At 36.9% G+C, this 16,520-nt stretch overlaps 1 protein-coding gene across 1 annotated transcript in view; it reads right to left on the minus strand.

The window, feature by feature from the left end:
- Positions 1-16,520, minus strand: part of Sbf2 (SET binding factor 2) — a gene marked incomplete at its 5' end in the record, with an annotated part of 381,407 nt that overhangs the window by 30,389 nt on the left and 334,498 nt on the right. The window contains 4 exon segments of the mRNA XM_013511938.1: positions 3,935-4,120; positions 4,761-4,862; positions 6,769-6,945; positions 10,168-10,352. Coding sequence (XP_013367392.1) covers positions 3,935-4,120; positions 4,761-4,862; positions 6,769-6,945; positions 10,168-10,352 — 650 coding nt within the window.

Below are 16,520 nucleotides of genomic sequence, written 5' to 3' on the forward strand. Positions count from 1 at the left end.
CCATTTTTGTCTGTAACTCACTATTATTTGTCTATTTGTTTTCCTGAGAAACTATCTTGAAGATACCAATAGGTAAAATAACAACCATTGATAATGTCCTACCACTTTGTCGGTAATTCAGTAAATCCCCCTATTACTATGTTATCCTTCTTTTACTCTTTTAAATAAATTAAAAACAAAAACAAAAACAAAACAATACTGGTGAGGTTGTGAGGAAAAACAAACCCTTCTACACTGTTAGTGGGAATATAAACTAGTATAACCACTATGGAAATCAGTATGGAGATTCCTCAAAAAATAAAAATACAAATTTCTTTTGACCCAGCTATACCTCATCTTCCCAAAAGAGTTAAAGACATATTACAGTGATACATGCATACTCATGTTTACAGCAGCACAACTCATCATTGCTAAAATCCTGGAAGCAGCCTATAGGCCCATTAAATACAAATGAATAAAGAAAAAATGTGGTGAAGTAGTACATCATTGAGTAATACTCTGTGATAAAGAAGGATTAATTTGAGCCATTCATAGAAAAATGGATGTACCTTGAGACCACAATGCTAGGAGAAATAAACCAGACACAAGCATGGTTTCTCTTATATGAGAATCTGAAGATATATATAAAGAGCAAAATAAAAAAGATACATGTTAGGAAACAGGGAGGGAGACTTTGTTCTGCGGTTCTGGGGATAGAGGGGAAGGACAGGCAGAGGAGGTGAAGTAAAAATGATTAAAATGTGCTATGAGTGTGTACCAATTCTCTGAGATGAATATAATTATTATATATTGCAACCATATTAATTAATCCCCCAAGATAAAGAGCCTATGTTCAATTTAATTCATTTTTTAAAACCCCAAAATGGTTTAGTATAATTCTTATTAAAGTAAGTCTGCACGGATAATTCCACTTGGCATTCTCCTCAGTGAGTTTATGCCTCAGAAACAGATTTATGTGGGTGATGTGATTCTGATGATGCCTCATTTGGGTTCTGTTCCTACATGCTCTTTGACTGTAAACAGCTCACTATGGGAATTACAATTTTAATAGTTAATGATATCCTTTCTTTTTTTTTTTATACACAAAGACCCTAAAAGAAAGTCAACTGCTCCATTTAGCGTTCAAATGAATTATCAGTGATATGGTCTCAATGCAGGCGTAAAAACTGGTGTGTGTGTATGTGTGTTTTGAGACAGGGTCTTACTATGTAGCCCAGACTGGTCTTGAACTCACAGTGATCCTTCTGCCTCAGCCTCCTGAGTGCTGGGATTACAGGTGTGTGCTACCAGGCCTGGCTTGGTTGTATACTCTTATCAAGATAAAACAAAAGCCTCCAGTAAAGAGAATTAAGAACCTTTCAAATGAAATCTTGACAAGGCAGTGAATGTTATTTTATTTCAACTGGATATGCAGAAGAATAATTTTTCAGGAAACAGAACCGCTGAAGGATTCCGTTTGTTTGTCCTAAAGATTTTTACAAGTGGAATAAAAGCACTGTACTTGAACTCTCACACAGTCCTAGCAATCCTACACAGGATATGCTAATTGGCCTTGATTAAGGCTGGTGAGAGCATGAATAAGACTTGGGGTCATTCAAAGTTTTATTAATTAACTGGAAATATATACTTTGAATGTCTGTTATATTCAGAGATAAATTATGTTTGTGTTAGCTACTAGAGACATGAAGACTAGTACAACATAATTTCTGTTCCCAATATTCTTAGTTAAAGTAGAAGGTAACAGACATATACAAATAAATATACTATGCTAATTTTACAGGTGCCAAATAAGTTAGTACATGACTTACTGGGAATACAAATGAGGGAGGTTAGGAAAAGGTTTAAAGATTACTTATGATTATAAAATAAAATAGCATACAGTGCTCAGGACAGTGCAAGTAAATACATATTAATCATTTTTAGTAGTGATGGTATGTGGGGATAGGAAATTGAACAATAAGCAAAATAGTAAGTACTTTCAGGAAGAACTCACATGCTTTCATCTATATAGCAGCAAGAAGAGGTTCCTGCTTCTCTCCCTGGCCTTGGTTAAGTTTTCTGTTTCAGAAACAACAGTTTCCAACTTTTTCCTTCATCTATTTGCCAAAAGGAGTATGAATAAGAAGGCTAATATTTAAAGAGAATATACCATTAGCTGCAAAGAGTTTAAAAGTATAAGCTCAATCTTGTTACCAGTGCTTCCAGCTGCTGCTCAGAAAGATGGACTGAAATTATTCAAGAGGTTTCTTTCTTTAACAAGCAAACTGGGCTGGGCGTGGTGGCACATGCCTGTAATTCCAGCACTTGGGAGGCTGAGGCAGGAGGATCGTTGTGAGTTTGAGACCAGCCTGGGCTACAAAGTGAGCTCACGGCCAAGCCAGAACTACGTAACTCTCAAAAAGACAAAACAAACAAACAAACAACAAGCAAACTGAAGAAACAGCCTTCTGGGTGTGTATGTGTGTGCACATGCACATGTGCAGGGAGGGGAATGGAAAATCACTGCTAATAGTACGGAATTTCTTTTGAGATGATACACATCTACAGGGCTTGTGTGTGTGTGTGTGTGTGTGTGTGTGGTGGGGGAGGTGAATGGAAAGTCACTGCTAATTATGTGGAATTTTCTGGGGGATGATATGCATTTTTTATATACAAAGATCCTTAAATGTTCTAAATTTGTGATACCTGTTGTACAACTCTGAATATACTAAAATCTATTGAACTGTACATTTTAAATAGGTGAACTATACCGGGCCTGGTGGCACATGCCTGTAAGCTCAGCTGAGGCAAGAGGATCTCTGGGAGTTCAAAGATAGCCTGGGCTATACAGTGAGCTCAAGGAGATTGGACTCCAAAGATCCTGTATTAAAAATAATAGGTGAGGGGCTGGGGATTTAGCTCAGCGGCAAAAGTGTCTGTCTGGCAAGCGCAAGGTCGTGAGTTTAGTTCCCGGTACCAGAGAAAAACCAAAAAAAAAAAAAAAAAAAAGGTGAACTATGTCATATACAATATAGTTCAACGGAACTGTTATTTTAAACAAGCCATTAAGAGAATAAAAACAAAACAACACAGCTACATGCCTACTTAACCTTTTCAGGAGAGCTAGTTCTATTTTTGGTTCCCGAAAACATTTCCACCTTCTTTCCAATAGATACTTGAAACCCACGTATTTCAAAGAGGCTCACTGTTATGTCTGACATGTCAGAATCTGTTCATCTATACCCCAGGGTTGTAGTGGAGATGAAGCAAAGCTGGAAATGTCAACCTTGCTTTTCCTATGCCAATTCAGCCTTCAGCTTGAAAACCCAGTGCCATCTAATTCTCAAGCCCAAACCTGAGCAAAACCCCACCAAGAAGGGTCTGAAACTCATGTGCCTGGGATGAAGGCAGAAGGAGTGTAGAGGACCCTCACTGGGTTTGACTAGACTATATACCTGCTGGCTTCTTGGTTAGCCTCAGTTAGACCACAGAACTAAGACAGTGATTTCAACTCCAAAAGTTTGCTTGGCTGGGGCTGATTATTTTTCTAGGGATTAGGCTCTACCTACTGTGTTCCTAGGTATACATGTAGGGCCCTCCCAAACTGGGTAAATCATGTGCTGGCTTTCAGGTTGCGCCCAGTACCAGAAGATTTTTGCTGTTTTATTGTAGTCTAAATCTTGAAGAACAAATCTATATTTAGCCCTTTTCTTTGGGAATTTAGAATGCAAACTGCCTAACTTGGGGGCCAGCCCAACAGTCAATTCAGCAATCCTACATTCAGAAATCTACTGGTTCTTTTTCGTCTCCATTTGCAGGAGTCTAATGATAAGATTTCAGCACACTCTATGACTAAGTTACGACAGGAAAGTACCTGGCACAGCACTGCAATGCTCAATAAATGATAATACTTTTCTTTCCTTCTGAGCAGTTAATTTACACCCTCTGTACTTACCTGGTGTACACAGTCTAAGAATTGCAAGAAGACTGGAGCAAAACCACTACCCTGAGAGTTGAAGGTCAAGCTGCTCCGCTGACTGAATTTATGACCAAAAGAGAGCCACTCTTTTTCAACCAACATCCGGAAGCCTTCAAGTGTCCTATAAAAGGGGTCACTGAGTAACTGCACCAAGGAGGTAACCTAAGGCCAAATCAAGACAGATACTTCATTAATTTCAGTCCTGAAAAGGTTCTGCTGCTTAGATAAAAACATTTCCTTTCAATGATGGCTAACTCATAAGTGAAGTTACCTGGACAGTAAATGTGTTCACTAACTATTCCAGGATGGCAATCAAACGGATTCTGCAAACTTTCCAGTAAAAAATAAAATTCATTTTGGCTACAAGTTTTCTTTCAGAGAGTTTATATTTTTAATCCTCAACTGGTCAGTTTGCTGACTGTGGCCTTTTTCTAGCTTGACTAATGAGGACAGGTGATTAGTTCAAATGTATTCTACTTTTTGGCAGGTGTAGATTAATGTATTAATGTAGTTTATATTCATATAATGTGTTAATGTAGTTTGTATTCATACTTTCCCTGTTCATTCAGATAAAACCCATCAAGGACAGTCCATGTCCCACTCTGTCAACAGGCTTTGCAGGGGCTGATAGCTCAGGGCACAGAGCTTCCTCACAGATACCAGGAGGTGTTTAACATAGGACTTTTTCTGTCTATAAATACATGACTCACTATACAGAAGATTAATCCACAGAATTAAAAACAAAACTAAAGGGAAGTACAAATATAAAATAAAACATGTGAAAATGCATGTAACAGTTGACCTGTGCAGTGATATCCCAGCCTTCTTCCAAACAGACCAAGACTGAGGAACCATTCTCGAGTACTTCTGCTACCACCACGGCCAGCTGCATTATCCTATGAAGCTAAGATATGAGAAAGGAGGTCAGTATTAGATAAGCACTTTTTGAGCACAGAGGACAGTCATTTGCTATCATCGGCCTTGGATAATCAAACAAGTTAATGATAAGGCACTTGTAAAAAGAACCATGTAATGTTTTAAATACTTCAAGTTTTTTTTTGTTTTTTTTTTTTGTCTTTTTGAGACAGGGTCTTGCCATGCAGTTCAGGCTGGCCTTGAACTCATTTTGTTGCCCACGCTGCCTCAAACTTGCAGCAATCCTCCTGCCTCAGCCTCCTGAGTGCTGGTATTTCAGGGGGTGCCACCATGCCCAGCTCTCCTGTCTCCCTTAAAAGGATGATTTTTATAGTATATGAATTATATGTTAAAAAAAGATATTCCTGTTTGTCACTGTGTATTTATATTTGTGTTCAGCTTTTAAGCCAGGCCAGTTGACTCAAAATCTTTAATGAGTAATTAATTAGGGTATAAACACAGCATATAGATTTCAAAACCGTATGTGTATGATTCTAGTTTTTAAAAATATTTTGAGCATCATATGATGAGGGACTGTTGAGTATGAATCTAACTCTGAACTAAAAAAACATCAAAACAGGTTATTTTAAGCACAGGAGCAAGATACATGTCCTTACCTGGCAGTGGACGCTCCTCTTTAGCTGTTCCTATAAAATTGCTATTTCTGTGTCTGAATTCCCTTAGGCTTAGCATTTGCTGTACTTTGTTAACTTTTAAAATTATCCCAAGTGGGATATTTTTCACTATCTCTAACTTCTGATACACATTCACTTGTCCAGCAAGGAAGGAATAGAGGACAGAATGTATCAGAAACACAGAGAGACAACAGTGGGGTGGTAGGGACAGTATGGGCTTGGGGCTCATAATGTAGGTACAGCTTGTGCCATGGGTACTCAAGAGTATCCTAAACTGCCTTTGGAGTAATGTATACATCCTGATAATATAGTTATAACCAACTGTATCTGTAGCTGTGTTTCTTTATAGTTTAAGTACCTTGAGGACAGTCCCTGTCCTGGGTACTAATATTGTTTCTTGGCTTCTGTGCCTTTTAGTACTATATGTGATGGAGAAACAACCCTTTTTTCTCAACAGAGGCTGGGTAGTTGGAGGAGGTAGATGGATGCAAAGGACTAAAAAACTGGAAATTCTTGTGGTAAGAAGGAATAATGGACATTGTATCAGGGACCGAAAGACAAAGCTGAAGGTTATACTGCCGAGATGCTCTTGGCCAAAAGTCTGCATCAGTGTCTAAAGTATGCATGTCATAAATATCTTTCCTTCTGTGGTTTGGAAGAAATGTGTGTTGGCATACTTATTTCCTCTTAATTTCTCAATAAAAGCTCAATTAAAAATATCCTAAGGTTGACAAAGTTGAATGATGGATATACAGTTTTCCCTAAACCTTACAGGTAGGTTTGAGGCATCCAATGTGCTTTTTGGTGTTGGTGTGGGGGTGAATCTAAAATCTAGAGACATGGAACAGGCAGAGATAAATGGGAGGAGAGAAAGAGTAAGGGAAAGGCTCTCACAGTCTTGCAAAAATTGCTTCCTTCTGTCCTGGATTCTTACTATCTTGACTACAGAGCTGGAGCTCTATAAACACATGCTGATTAAATGTATTGTATATAAAATTTGCCAGGCAAAATAATTTTCTCATTAACATCTTACAGACACCAAACTTTCAATTATATAGAGATAAAAACCCAGTCATCAAGTCCTCACCTCCAATGTAGTATTGCTTCCTAAGATTGAAATACCTTTATAGAAGGCATACAATAATGGGGGAGAATGTGGAGTAGGGGGGAATAACACTTTTTTTCTCAAATACTGCATTGATTCTGTATTTCCACTTGGCCTCTTTCCAAAGTTATAAGACAAACTTCCTGAGACATTACCTGTGGGAACCACTCAGAGTCTCCCAGGGCCTTCAGGAAGGTCACTTCTGAGTCAGTAGGGATGGTGCTTGGGATGCAAGCCCTCATCAGCTTTTTAAAACTGGCTTTCACTTGTCGGATTTCATGAAATTCAACAGGAACAAACTCACAATTTAAAGCAAATTCTATCTTGAAGCTCTGTGGATTGAAGATGTAGCAAATTAGGCATATGAAATGCTTTGGTGAAAAAGCAAAGTTTTCAACAGGGCAGTGGTTAACAGTATATACAGTAAATGAGACCAAATAGTTGGAGAGGCTGCAATGGGTCCGGAAAGCCAATCTTTTATGGCTCATGTGTGAGCAGGCTGTAAAGTCTAGTGGCGTGTCTCTGCTTTCTGGAGGTATGTTACTAATCTAAGGAGTGCTGTCCTTCTGAGAACCTAATGAGACGACCAGGCGGCTGGAACTTGGTGCAGCTTATACTACCACACTGCACAAACAGCAGTGCAAGATGCACACTGTAATTAAATAGTAATATATTATTGGGGTTCCAGAACTATATAGATTAGATTTTGCAGACAGACATACATTTGTTGATTAGGCAGGTAAAATATATTCACTGTAAATAGAAAAAGGTAGAGATGAACATTGAGAAAAATAAAAATTACTAAATTACTGCCCTAAAACTACTAAATGTTGTGATTACTTTTTAGAAATCAGTAATAAAAAATTACATACAATAAAATATGCAAGACTGTTGATCTCCATCTTTGGGATTTTTTTCACTCACTTTGAAACATGTATCATCTCTATGTATTTGAAAAAATTTTTCATTTACATCTTTAACCCATATGGAATTTATGTTTGTGAGATATGAGCCATTGCATTTGTAATTAAAGAATGTTATACCGGTCCAGTGGTATATTTCATTTTGATAGTCTGGTTGCCTAGTTCTGAAGATTTAAAAGTCCTCTAACTTCTTGTGTCAAAGAATGAATTAATTTTCTCAGTTTCTTTTTCCTTTTTCACAATCTACTCCAATAAATCTACTGGATCATCTGCTTTTCAAAGATAAAACTGCTTTCTGAAGATTGGTTTTACAACAATGTGAATATACTTAATAATACTAAATTGTACATAATATGGTTAGGATAATAAATTTTCTTATGTGCATTTTACCACAATTTGAAAAATGCTGCCCATATATAGCCAATTTAATATTTTATATTGCTTATCTTAGAGCTTAAAGGCCTATTTAAAATTTAAAAGAAAACAAAAAACTCCTACATTTTTAAAAAAACAGCATTTCTAGTATTTATCAAGGAAAAAAATTTCTTTGTCTTTATGATATTTTTAAGACGCTACTCTACAGAAATAATCTAAAAAACAGGGCAAGAGCCCTAGTGAAATATACCTTACTAACCTCCCCAAACCCTCTATGCTTGGAAACATGTCTGCAATTTACATATAGAAAATAAAGAAACCTAAGCACCCAACACAAAATAGTGACTAAAACAATACAACTATTATATAACATAGTCATGAAGTTCAGGCTTGATATAAAGAACCTAGCAATATGTGTGAGTTCCTTTATTTTTTGCACTTATAACAGATAAAAAGATAGTTTGTTTTCAGAAAACATACATTCCTTCCTTTTTTTTTGGTCTTTTTGAGACAGGGTCTCACTACACAGTTGAGTTCAGGCTGGTCTTCAACTCACTCTGTAGCCCAGGCTGGCCTTGAACTCCCAACATTCCTCCTGCCTTAGCCTCCTGAGTTCTATTTTTTAACTATTCATGAGCTAGGTATGCCTGTCTTACAAGCCAAGAGTTACTAAACATGTTAAGAGACACTGCTGCTAATAAGGATTTTGTTACTATTAACGATTATGAATTTAAAAAGGAGAGGAGGCCAAATTCAAGATTCTTTTGGATAAGTCACTGACACTTATTGGCTTTCCTTTATTCTTCTGCTGTTGGGACACAAATATGTGGACTTGCAGCTGGATAGCACAATGTTAGCTAGAATGTGGCACATGTCAGACAGATAGGGAGCCATACTCTACAGACACGTTTGAATTAAGGAAGGGTCCCAAATGGTCTTTCTTTTTTACTCAAACATGCACAGTCATGTAGCTAACATGAGGACCGATGGGTGAAAGAAACAGCAGAGGTGAGCATTCTAGAGCCAAACCTCAGGGAGTGACTCAGAGCATGTGCAGGCAAACTTGCATTGCTCTTGAAAAGAGCTCCAGCTATTTTCTGGATATAAAATGGTCTGTTGTATGAGAAGACATGAATGCAATGGTTTAATGCCCTCTCCTCTAATACTTGGTGACTCAATGACTGCATACATTCAAGCTCTGCATACAGAGCTCAGACATCAACAAAAGGCTGAAATGCCAGTGTACAGAGAAGAGATGATTTAGTCACTGGCATCTTAGAAGCCAAGCATGTGGGATCCTGCTGAGAGCACCTTGCCTAGAGTCACTCCTGCACAGTTCAGCCAGAGGTCTGTCTAGATTTCCAGTGGGAAATGTTGCGGGGATTTCTGAATTGAGAAATACTTTCATTTCATACATATTTGTCAGCAGTAATACAATTTATTTTCTAATGTGTAACTTGGAAAACAAACTCAAGGCATTATTGCCGCTTTTGGAGATGCAGACTATCTTTACAATTTATGAGACCTCAGTATGTCTAAGTTTTTTTTTAGCATAATAATGGTAAAAATAAAGTTGATTAGCATGTAACATTTTGATTTTTCTGACATTCTTAGGTCAGCCTTGAAAAGTTTGAAAAAATGTTACTTAGAAAACTTTCAGCCTTTGCTGGCCTCCACACGTGGTGCCACAGTCTTTCTATCTTTACTCTACTACTTCCCTGTAGCTTTCCTCTTTTTTTTTTTTTTTTTTGTCTTTTTGACACAGGGTCTCCCTATGCAGTTCAGGTTGGCCTTGAACTCACTTTGTAGCCCAGGTTGGTCTCAAACTCACAACGATCCCTCTGCCTCAGCCTTCCGAGTGCTGGGATTACAGGCATGTGCCACCACGCCCGGCCCCCGTAACTTTCCGTATTGATGGGTTTACAACAACAAAATCATCTACTTTACTATGGACACAGATACCTGTGGAAAACGAATCAAGATAGTGGGAAACACGGCCTAAATAAACTTTATTTCTTTTTTTGTACTTCTTAATTTTTAAGATTACAAATAAATATTCATTTTCCTGGTTAGTAAATATGCACATATTTCTATATATAGGTACATACATAAAGAGTGCTAACATTTTCTTTAAGATTATTAGCTTCAGGTTAAGAATCACACTATAAAAATTTTCTGGTAAAACCAGATTGTAACAGGTTTATAAACTGCCTCAGTATATATGTAAGGTTTCTAAATGGGAGAAAAGCATCTTACCCTTAGCTGTGACTTTTCACCAAATATATAAAGGGCTGCTTGGCGTTTCAAGAGCTGGTTTTGTAGGAAGGTGCTATTACCAAAGGAGGGTGAGTGATCCTTCCCTGCCAGCCGAGCTCCAACATCAATGAAAGATGTTGGAGAGCTGATCAAGCGAGTGCTGGAGCGAAGACTTGCCCATACACCTTCACAAAAGTCAAAAGAATTGAGTGAGGCAATCTGATGTAGAAATGCCATGAATAAAGAAAAAAACGCATGCTATGGAGCTACAGTTTTAGAGGTAATAGTGAGTTAATTAACTTAAGAGATCATGGATCACAATGGTTGGTTGCCATCTATTTTTGTAATATAAGCATTATTTAATACAGCATTTCAAAATCAATCTTTGAATAAGAAGGACCTAGGAAGTCAATAATATCCCATTTTTAAATGTTGATGTAATTTCAGTATTTACAAGTATATATGAAAATCACAAATAGAAAGAGGGCACTGACACACACACACACACACACACACAAAATGCAGGCAGGAAGCAGTAATGAAGCCAGGGAATCAGAACTGAGTAACTCAATTTCTCAAGACTTCAAGAAATAAATAAAGAATATTTTCCTGCCTTCTTAATTAATTCAACAAGAAAACTAGTTAAAGATATAAAACTAGAAACTTACTAAATGTAAAACTGAAAATTGTGAGTTAGAACTTATATTTACATATCATGCCAATGATGTAACTTTAGTAAGTAAAGATTATGTATAGCTTTTTCTAGTACCCAGGAAAAATAATGAGAAATTATAAATTTAGTAACATGCATTTCACCAAGGCTTTATTTAAAATATAGTCAGAAGCAGATGCATTCTAAGAGAAAAGCTGAGCTAAACAGCTAGAAGAATCTTGTGATGTAAATTGATCTTATTTATATTAGAAAAATGAAGGATTTCTATATGCAGGTGAGACCATTAAATATTAAACAACCAACCCACAAGCATATGCTAATTCTCAAACCTGACTAGCACTGCAACACCTTCAAATAACAAAGCCCCTCAGAAATGCCTGTAGACTGTGGAGTTCATACCACTGCCAGGGTCACTGAGTGGAGGGCTTCCCTAAAGTAGGTTTTCTTCTCTAGGTATAAAAAGGCTGTTTGAGAAGTTTAATTATTGCCTAATGAAATCAAGATATGTTTCTAGGTGATGAAATTACCATGATAATGTCACATCTGCTTCTTTTATTTATAGGATTAAGGGGCCAGTTTCCCAGAAAAGGTTTCATAGGTGATTTCGTCTAAAATGAATGTATTTATGTATTCTGTCTAAAATGAACATGTAATCTATATGCTTTTCTTAGGTATTAAGACAAGATGTTTATCCATAAATGGAATCACAGGAAATTCAGAATGTGGATGAGGATATAATTTGACAAACGTAAAAAGTCACTTGTAACACGCTTTCAAATGAAGATGGTTCAAATGAAGATGGTTTAGGACACTTAATACAGTACCTTGATTACGGACTCTTTCCTTAGCTGAAGATTTGGGATTTGACTGAGTAAAACATTTATCTCTGTACTCATGCACTGGTAGGTAAGTTAAAGACAGGAGAAATGAAATGTATAGAGCAGCAAATATCAGAGCAGGTTGAGTAAGAGAAGAACAGGCTATTTAATTTTTAAGATTAAGTTAACACAGAGAGAAAATGTAAATATAATTAAACTAGGAGATTTAATTAACAAACAAAAAGCTCAACAGTCACAAAAAGATGAACTGAGTGCCTGTGAAATGAAATTTCAGCCCTTGTTTATAAATACTGTAAGCACAATGAAATGGACAGCACAGCAGAGGGTGCCATTACAAAATTATACCAAATGGAACGAGCTTTTGAAGACTGTCATTCAGTCAGAAACAAGTTTATATAATAAATTTAAGGAATTTGTGGTGTGTATGTAAATGTTAGGAATACACTGGCCCTAGTACTGAAGGAGTCTGACTGGCAAATGCTATGTATTGTACAACACATTTGTTCTCCTGAGGAAGATCATCACCAGGAAAGTGCTAGCAACCATTTGGAATAACTAAGGGCATACTTTTTCAGTACAGCATTAAGTATTGCCACACTATTTTCTTTTTCTCATTTATACATTTATTTTCTATAAATAAATATAAGCAATACAAATTCATGATCCTGTGACAATGCCTAATACCACTAATAAGACAGCCAGCTTGTGATGACTTAAATAATGACTTCTGTTAAAATCCCTACTTGCATCAAAATGTAAGCAGTATTAGAGATAATACTTTTGTAATTTGAGTAATATTCTTTTTTCCATTAGAAAGAAATTGTTTTATGACTATGGCAAACTTTACCTGCAATGACAAAAAATGCTGAGTAGCCACATCACTTCCTGAGCAAAGAACTGTTCAAATAAACTAAGGGAAATGTATTTATTCAGCATCATATGTCTTTCTTTCTTCCTTTCATTTATTTATTTTCTTGCATTATTGGGGACTGACCTGGGAAGGTCTTACACATGCCAGGCAAGTGTTTTACTACTAAACAACACCCCCATCCCAATAACTAACTGTAATAGCTGTATTATTAACCTGCACAATGCAAAACTGCACAAAACGTGACATACTGTGATAAAAGAAAAGTCATTAGAAGTGATTTTCATTCCTACTTTCCCACTTTGCAAGCAGAAAATTAAGAGATTCATGGTTTTAGTGGTCAAAGGAAGTCATAAAAAGGGTTGCACAGAAGCTGGCCAATGGCATACAAAGAATACAATGGCAAGACAGAACAAGGACCTGGGACTACATGGCAAAGGCACATGGCCTCTCTGTACTGACTGACTGCTTTTCTATGTGCATTCCTGCTGGAATGTGGGACACTCATTTTACATTCAGATAATTATAGCCAAGCTCTAGATGCTAAGAAACTTCCTTGAACACATCATACTTTGTTAGTCTTTGCCTGGAATAATTTCTCCCATTTATTTCTTTACCTGGAAAACTCCTTATCCCTTAAGAATCATATGCCAGTTAATCTTGATTGTCACTTCAACTTGACTGGTTAATGCATTGATAAGTTCATAGATAAAGGGGATATTAAGAGGTAGGCCTAGTTGAAGGAAGGGGGTCATGGGAATATTAGCATGAGCATGACATCTGGTCCTTGGCTCCTTCCTCTGGTGCTCTTTCCTTGCCCTCTGCTTCCTGGGTGTTTTGCCTCAAGCAGCTTTTCTTTGATGGCCTTCGACCAGGTCATTTCTGCCTTGGGGCCAGCCTACCATGGACTGAATCCCTTGAAGCCAAGAGCCAAAATAAACCTCTCCTCTAATTTGTGGCTATCAGGTATTTTGTCCCAGTAATTGAAAAACATATCAATACAATCCAGGTGTAATGTTAACTTCTTGGAAAAGCATTTCTAACTGTCCTGATTTATAGGGAGCTCAATCTGAACTCTGATCACACTGTATTGTGATTATCTGCACACTCTTTTAGTCTACAAAATTGTTGGCTCATAAAGGTAAAGATTGAGTCATTCTTGTATCCATGCTAAGAGTCGTACACACAGGCACTCAACACATATGTTGATTATTTTCTTGTTGGAAATGAATACATTGTGTGAGCTGTTATAAGTCTTTATCAACTCAATTATTTACATTGTAAGAGTGAAAAGAAATATTAAAAACATTAAGTATGTCCTCAAATACAGAGTATTAATGAAAAACTGTCAAGTGCTTATCACTGAGTAGAAAAGCAGCAATAATAAAAATGGCCTATACTGATAGGGGGCCAGTAGAGAGACCCGAGAACTGGAATCCCATCTGGAAGTCATTTGACCAAAGGAATTTTACTACTGCATTGGTGGCTGTAAGGGCTACTGGATTTCCTGAGTGATTCCTAGATGTCCTAAGCATTTAGGAAGGACTAGAATAGACCTTTTTAAACTGTAGGATTGCCCTAGTGGCATGTGAAATCATTTTAGTAGATCAAATCGGAATTTTTTTAAAAAAAGATTACTGTTGAAAACACCATGTTCACTGCATGAGGTATAGATGAACACTGTTTTATGAAACTTTTAGTATATATGCATTTTTCATTGTGGCTTAGTACTACCTGAATTGTCATATGGGTATGTAGGTACACATACAGATATAAAATGTGTTTATTATTGTCAGTTATGATAAAAAAGTTTCAGAGTTACTAGTCTTACTTTCTATGGTCTAAGATCAGGGAAAATCAACTCAATGCAAGAGGAAATGGAGAATTTCTTTCTCTTCAGCAGGCTGTAGTAACAACAGTAACATTTACTGAAGTCCTACTGTAAGTGTATTATTAGGTATTTGTTGTTGTATATATTATTTCATACATTCCTTATAACTACCTAAAGCTAAGTATTATTTATTACCTCCATTTTATAGGTGAGAACATTGAGAATTGTGTTTCCTGATTGTTTTATACTACACAGTAAGTGATGGGGTTGCAGTTTTAATTTGAATGTAACTGAAATAAACAATGTATTTCAACCTATGCAATCATGTCACCTTGGACATGTCCATTAGGGACGGGCTAAGGGGGGTGTTTCAGGGAAGAAATGATGTAGTTCGTTCCCCCGTGGGAACACATACTGTTCAGATTGTGTTTCCTAAGCACTAGTCTTGTTCTCTCTGCTTTGTTAGACTAAGTAAAGGAGAGAAAGAAATGGGATACTTAGGTTGGATGTGAGGATCCTTACCATCAGTGTGACCTTACACCTAACCTAGTGCTTGAGACCCAAGATGTATTCAGTAAATGTTGCAGTGAGTGGTACAACACTGAACTGACTCCATCACAGTTACAGGGCTAGATGCTGTGTGACACTGACGAAGTCATTTAATCTCTCTCAGCTTCTTAACGTACCTATCTTGGAACTCAGTTCAAGGATAAAATAATACATGCAGAGGGACTTAAAGGGTCACGAGAATATAAAGGATGGCAAGTTAAAAAGCTGCTAAGTCACTAAATTGCCCAGGCTAGGCTTGAACTTGTGATCATCTTGCCTCAGCCTTAAAGTGTTGGGATTATAAGCATGTGCCACTACACCTGGCAACACGTTTCATTTTAAAAGGTCTTGTATAAAGCAGGATGTTATCTCCTCCCATATCAATTCACCAATGTGCATGATGAATGCAAAGTGATCCCCTCTGGCTGAAAAATGGTGACAGTGAAACTCATCAGAGAGGTCAACTCTGGCTCATCAGAGCAGAACAGGTGCACAGCGAAAACAATATAAAAAGACAATCAAAAATTAAGGTTGTATGATAATGAAAGGAATGAAAAACATATTTAAAATAGAAGAGATAAAGGAGAAGGTTAAGAGAGAGAAGACTCTTCCCATAAAGAATAAGTTAGGGACTGCTGGAAAAGTAGTATCCAGTTCTCTGGAAGAATGAAGAGACCTATTTTTGATGGTAGATACAAGCAAATGAACTGCTTGCATGGACAGTGTCTGGACCTAGTCTTGCCTTGGCTGATCTGCTAGGTAGAAGCTTTCTTTCCCCTCAAAATATATTCTGCTCTTAACCTCCATTGTTCCTAGAATTCATTCTGTGATTTTAGAGAACACAAACTCTAGAAGATGGAGTTATATTTCCCAGAAGTCCTATATCATCCCTATATCACTATCTGGTATAATTAATTACCTTTAGTATTGATCAAAAATAAATAAAAAAATCACTGAAAAGGAAATGATAAGAATGAGGTTTGTATCTTAAACTTATAAAACAATAGCATTATAAAAATCCAGAAAGACTATATATGACTGTCATAAGTTGAATTGTGCTCCCCCAAACTCAAGTGTTGAAGTCCTAACCTCTACCAACTCATAATAGTCATATACTTAGGTTCAACAGCAACCCTCAAGGCCAGTATATTAAGAACAACAGCACATGTGAAAAAGACATAGGGATTTCAGAAGATAGTAATCTCAGCCTGGGCTAACCCTGTGATGGGGCTCCCTATAACTAATATAATCTTAGGCTGGATGAACAACTAGAGTTCTAGGTTCAGTTCTGTGGATGGTCCAGACTGATATGGATGGTAAGTGGACTACATCATTTGAATTGAAGACAGAGTTAATTAAAGTTCTTAGGGATAAAACATGAGGCTAGCTTTTAAATCTAAAGAGCTAAGGTATCAAAAATTACATAGTTTCTAACTTTGGAGGACAGAGCTAGAGTCAATATGTAAAAGTTATATAGTGGTAGACTTTTAGATCAAATGAGAAAGAACTTTCTAATAAATAGAGTTGCTTTCAGTTTCTCATTACTGAGCAGAACTAAATTCAAGGGAATTTAGAATTGTAAGGTTGGGAGGA

Source organism: Chinchilla lanigera, unplaced genomic scaffold (assembly GCF_000276665.1).
Source record: "Chinchilla lanigera isolate Chin_1 unplaced genomic scaffold, ChiLan1.0 scaffold00013, whole genome shotgun sequence".
Classification (NCBI taxonomy): Eukaryota; Metazoa; Chordata; class Mammalia; order Rodentia; family Chinchillidae; genus Chinchilla; species Chinchilla lanigera.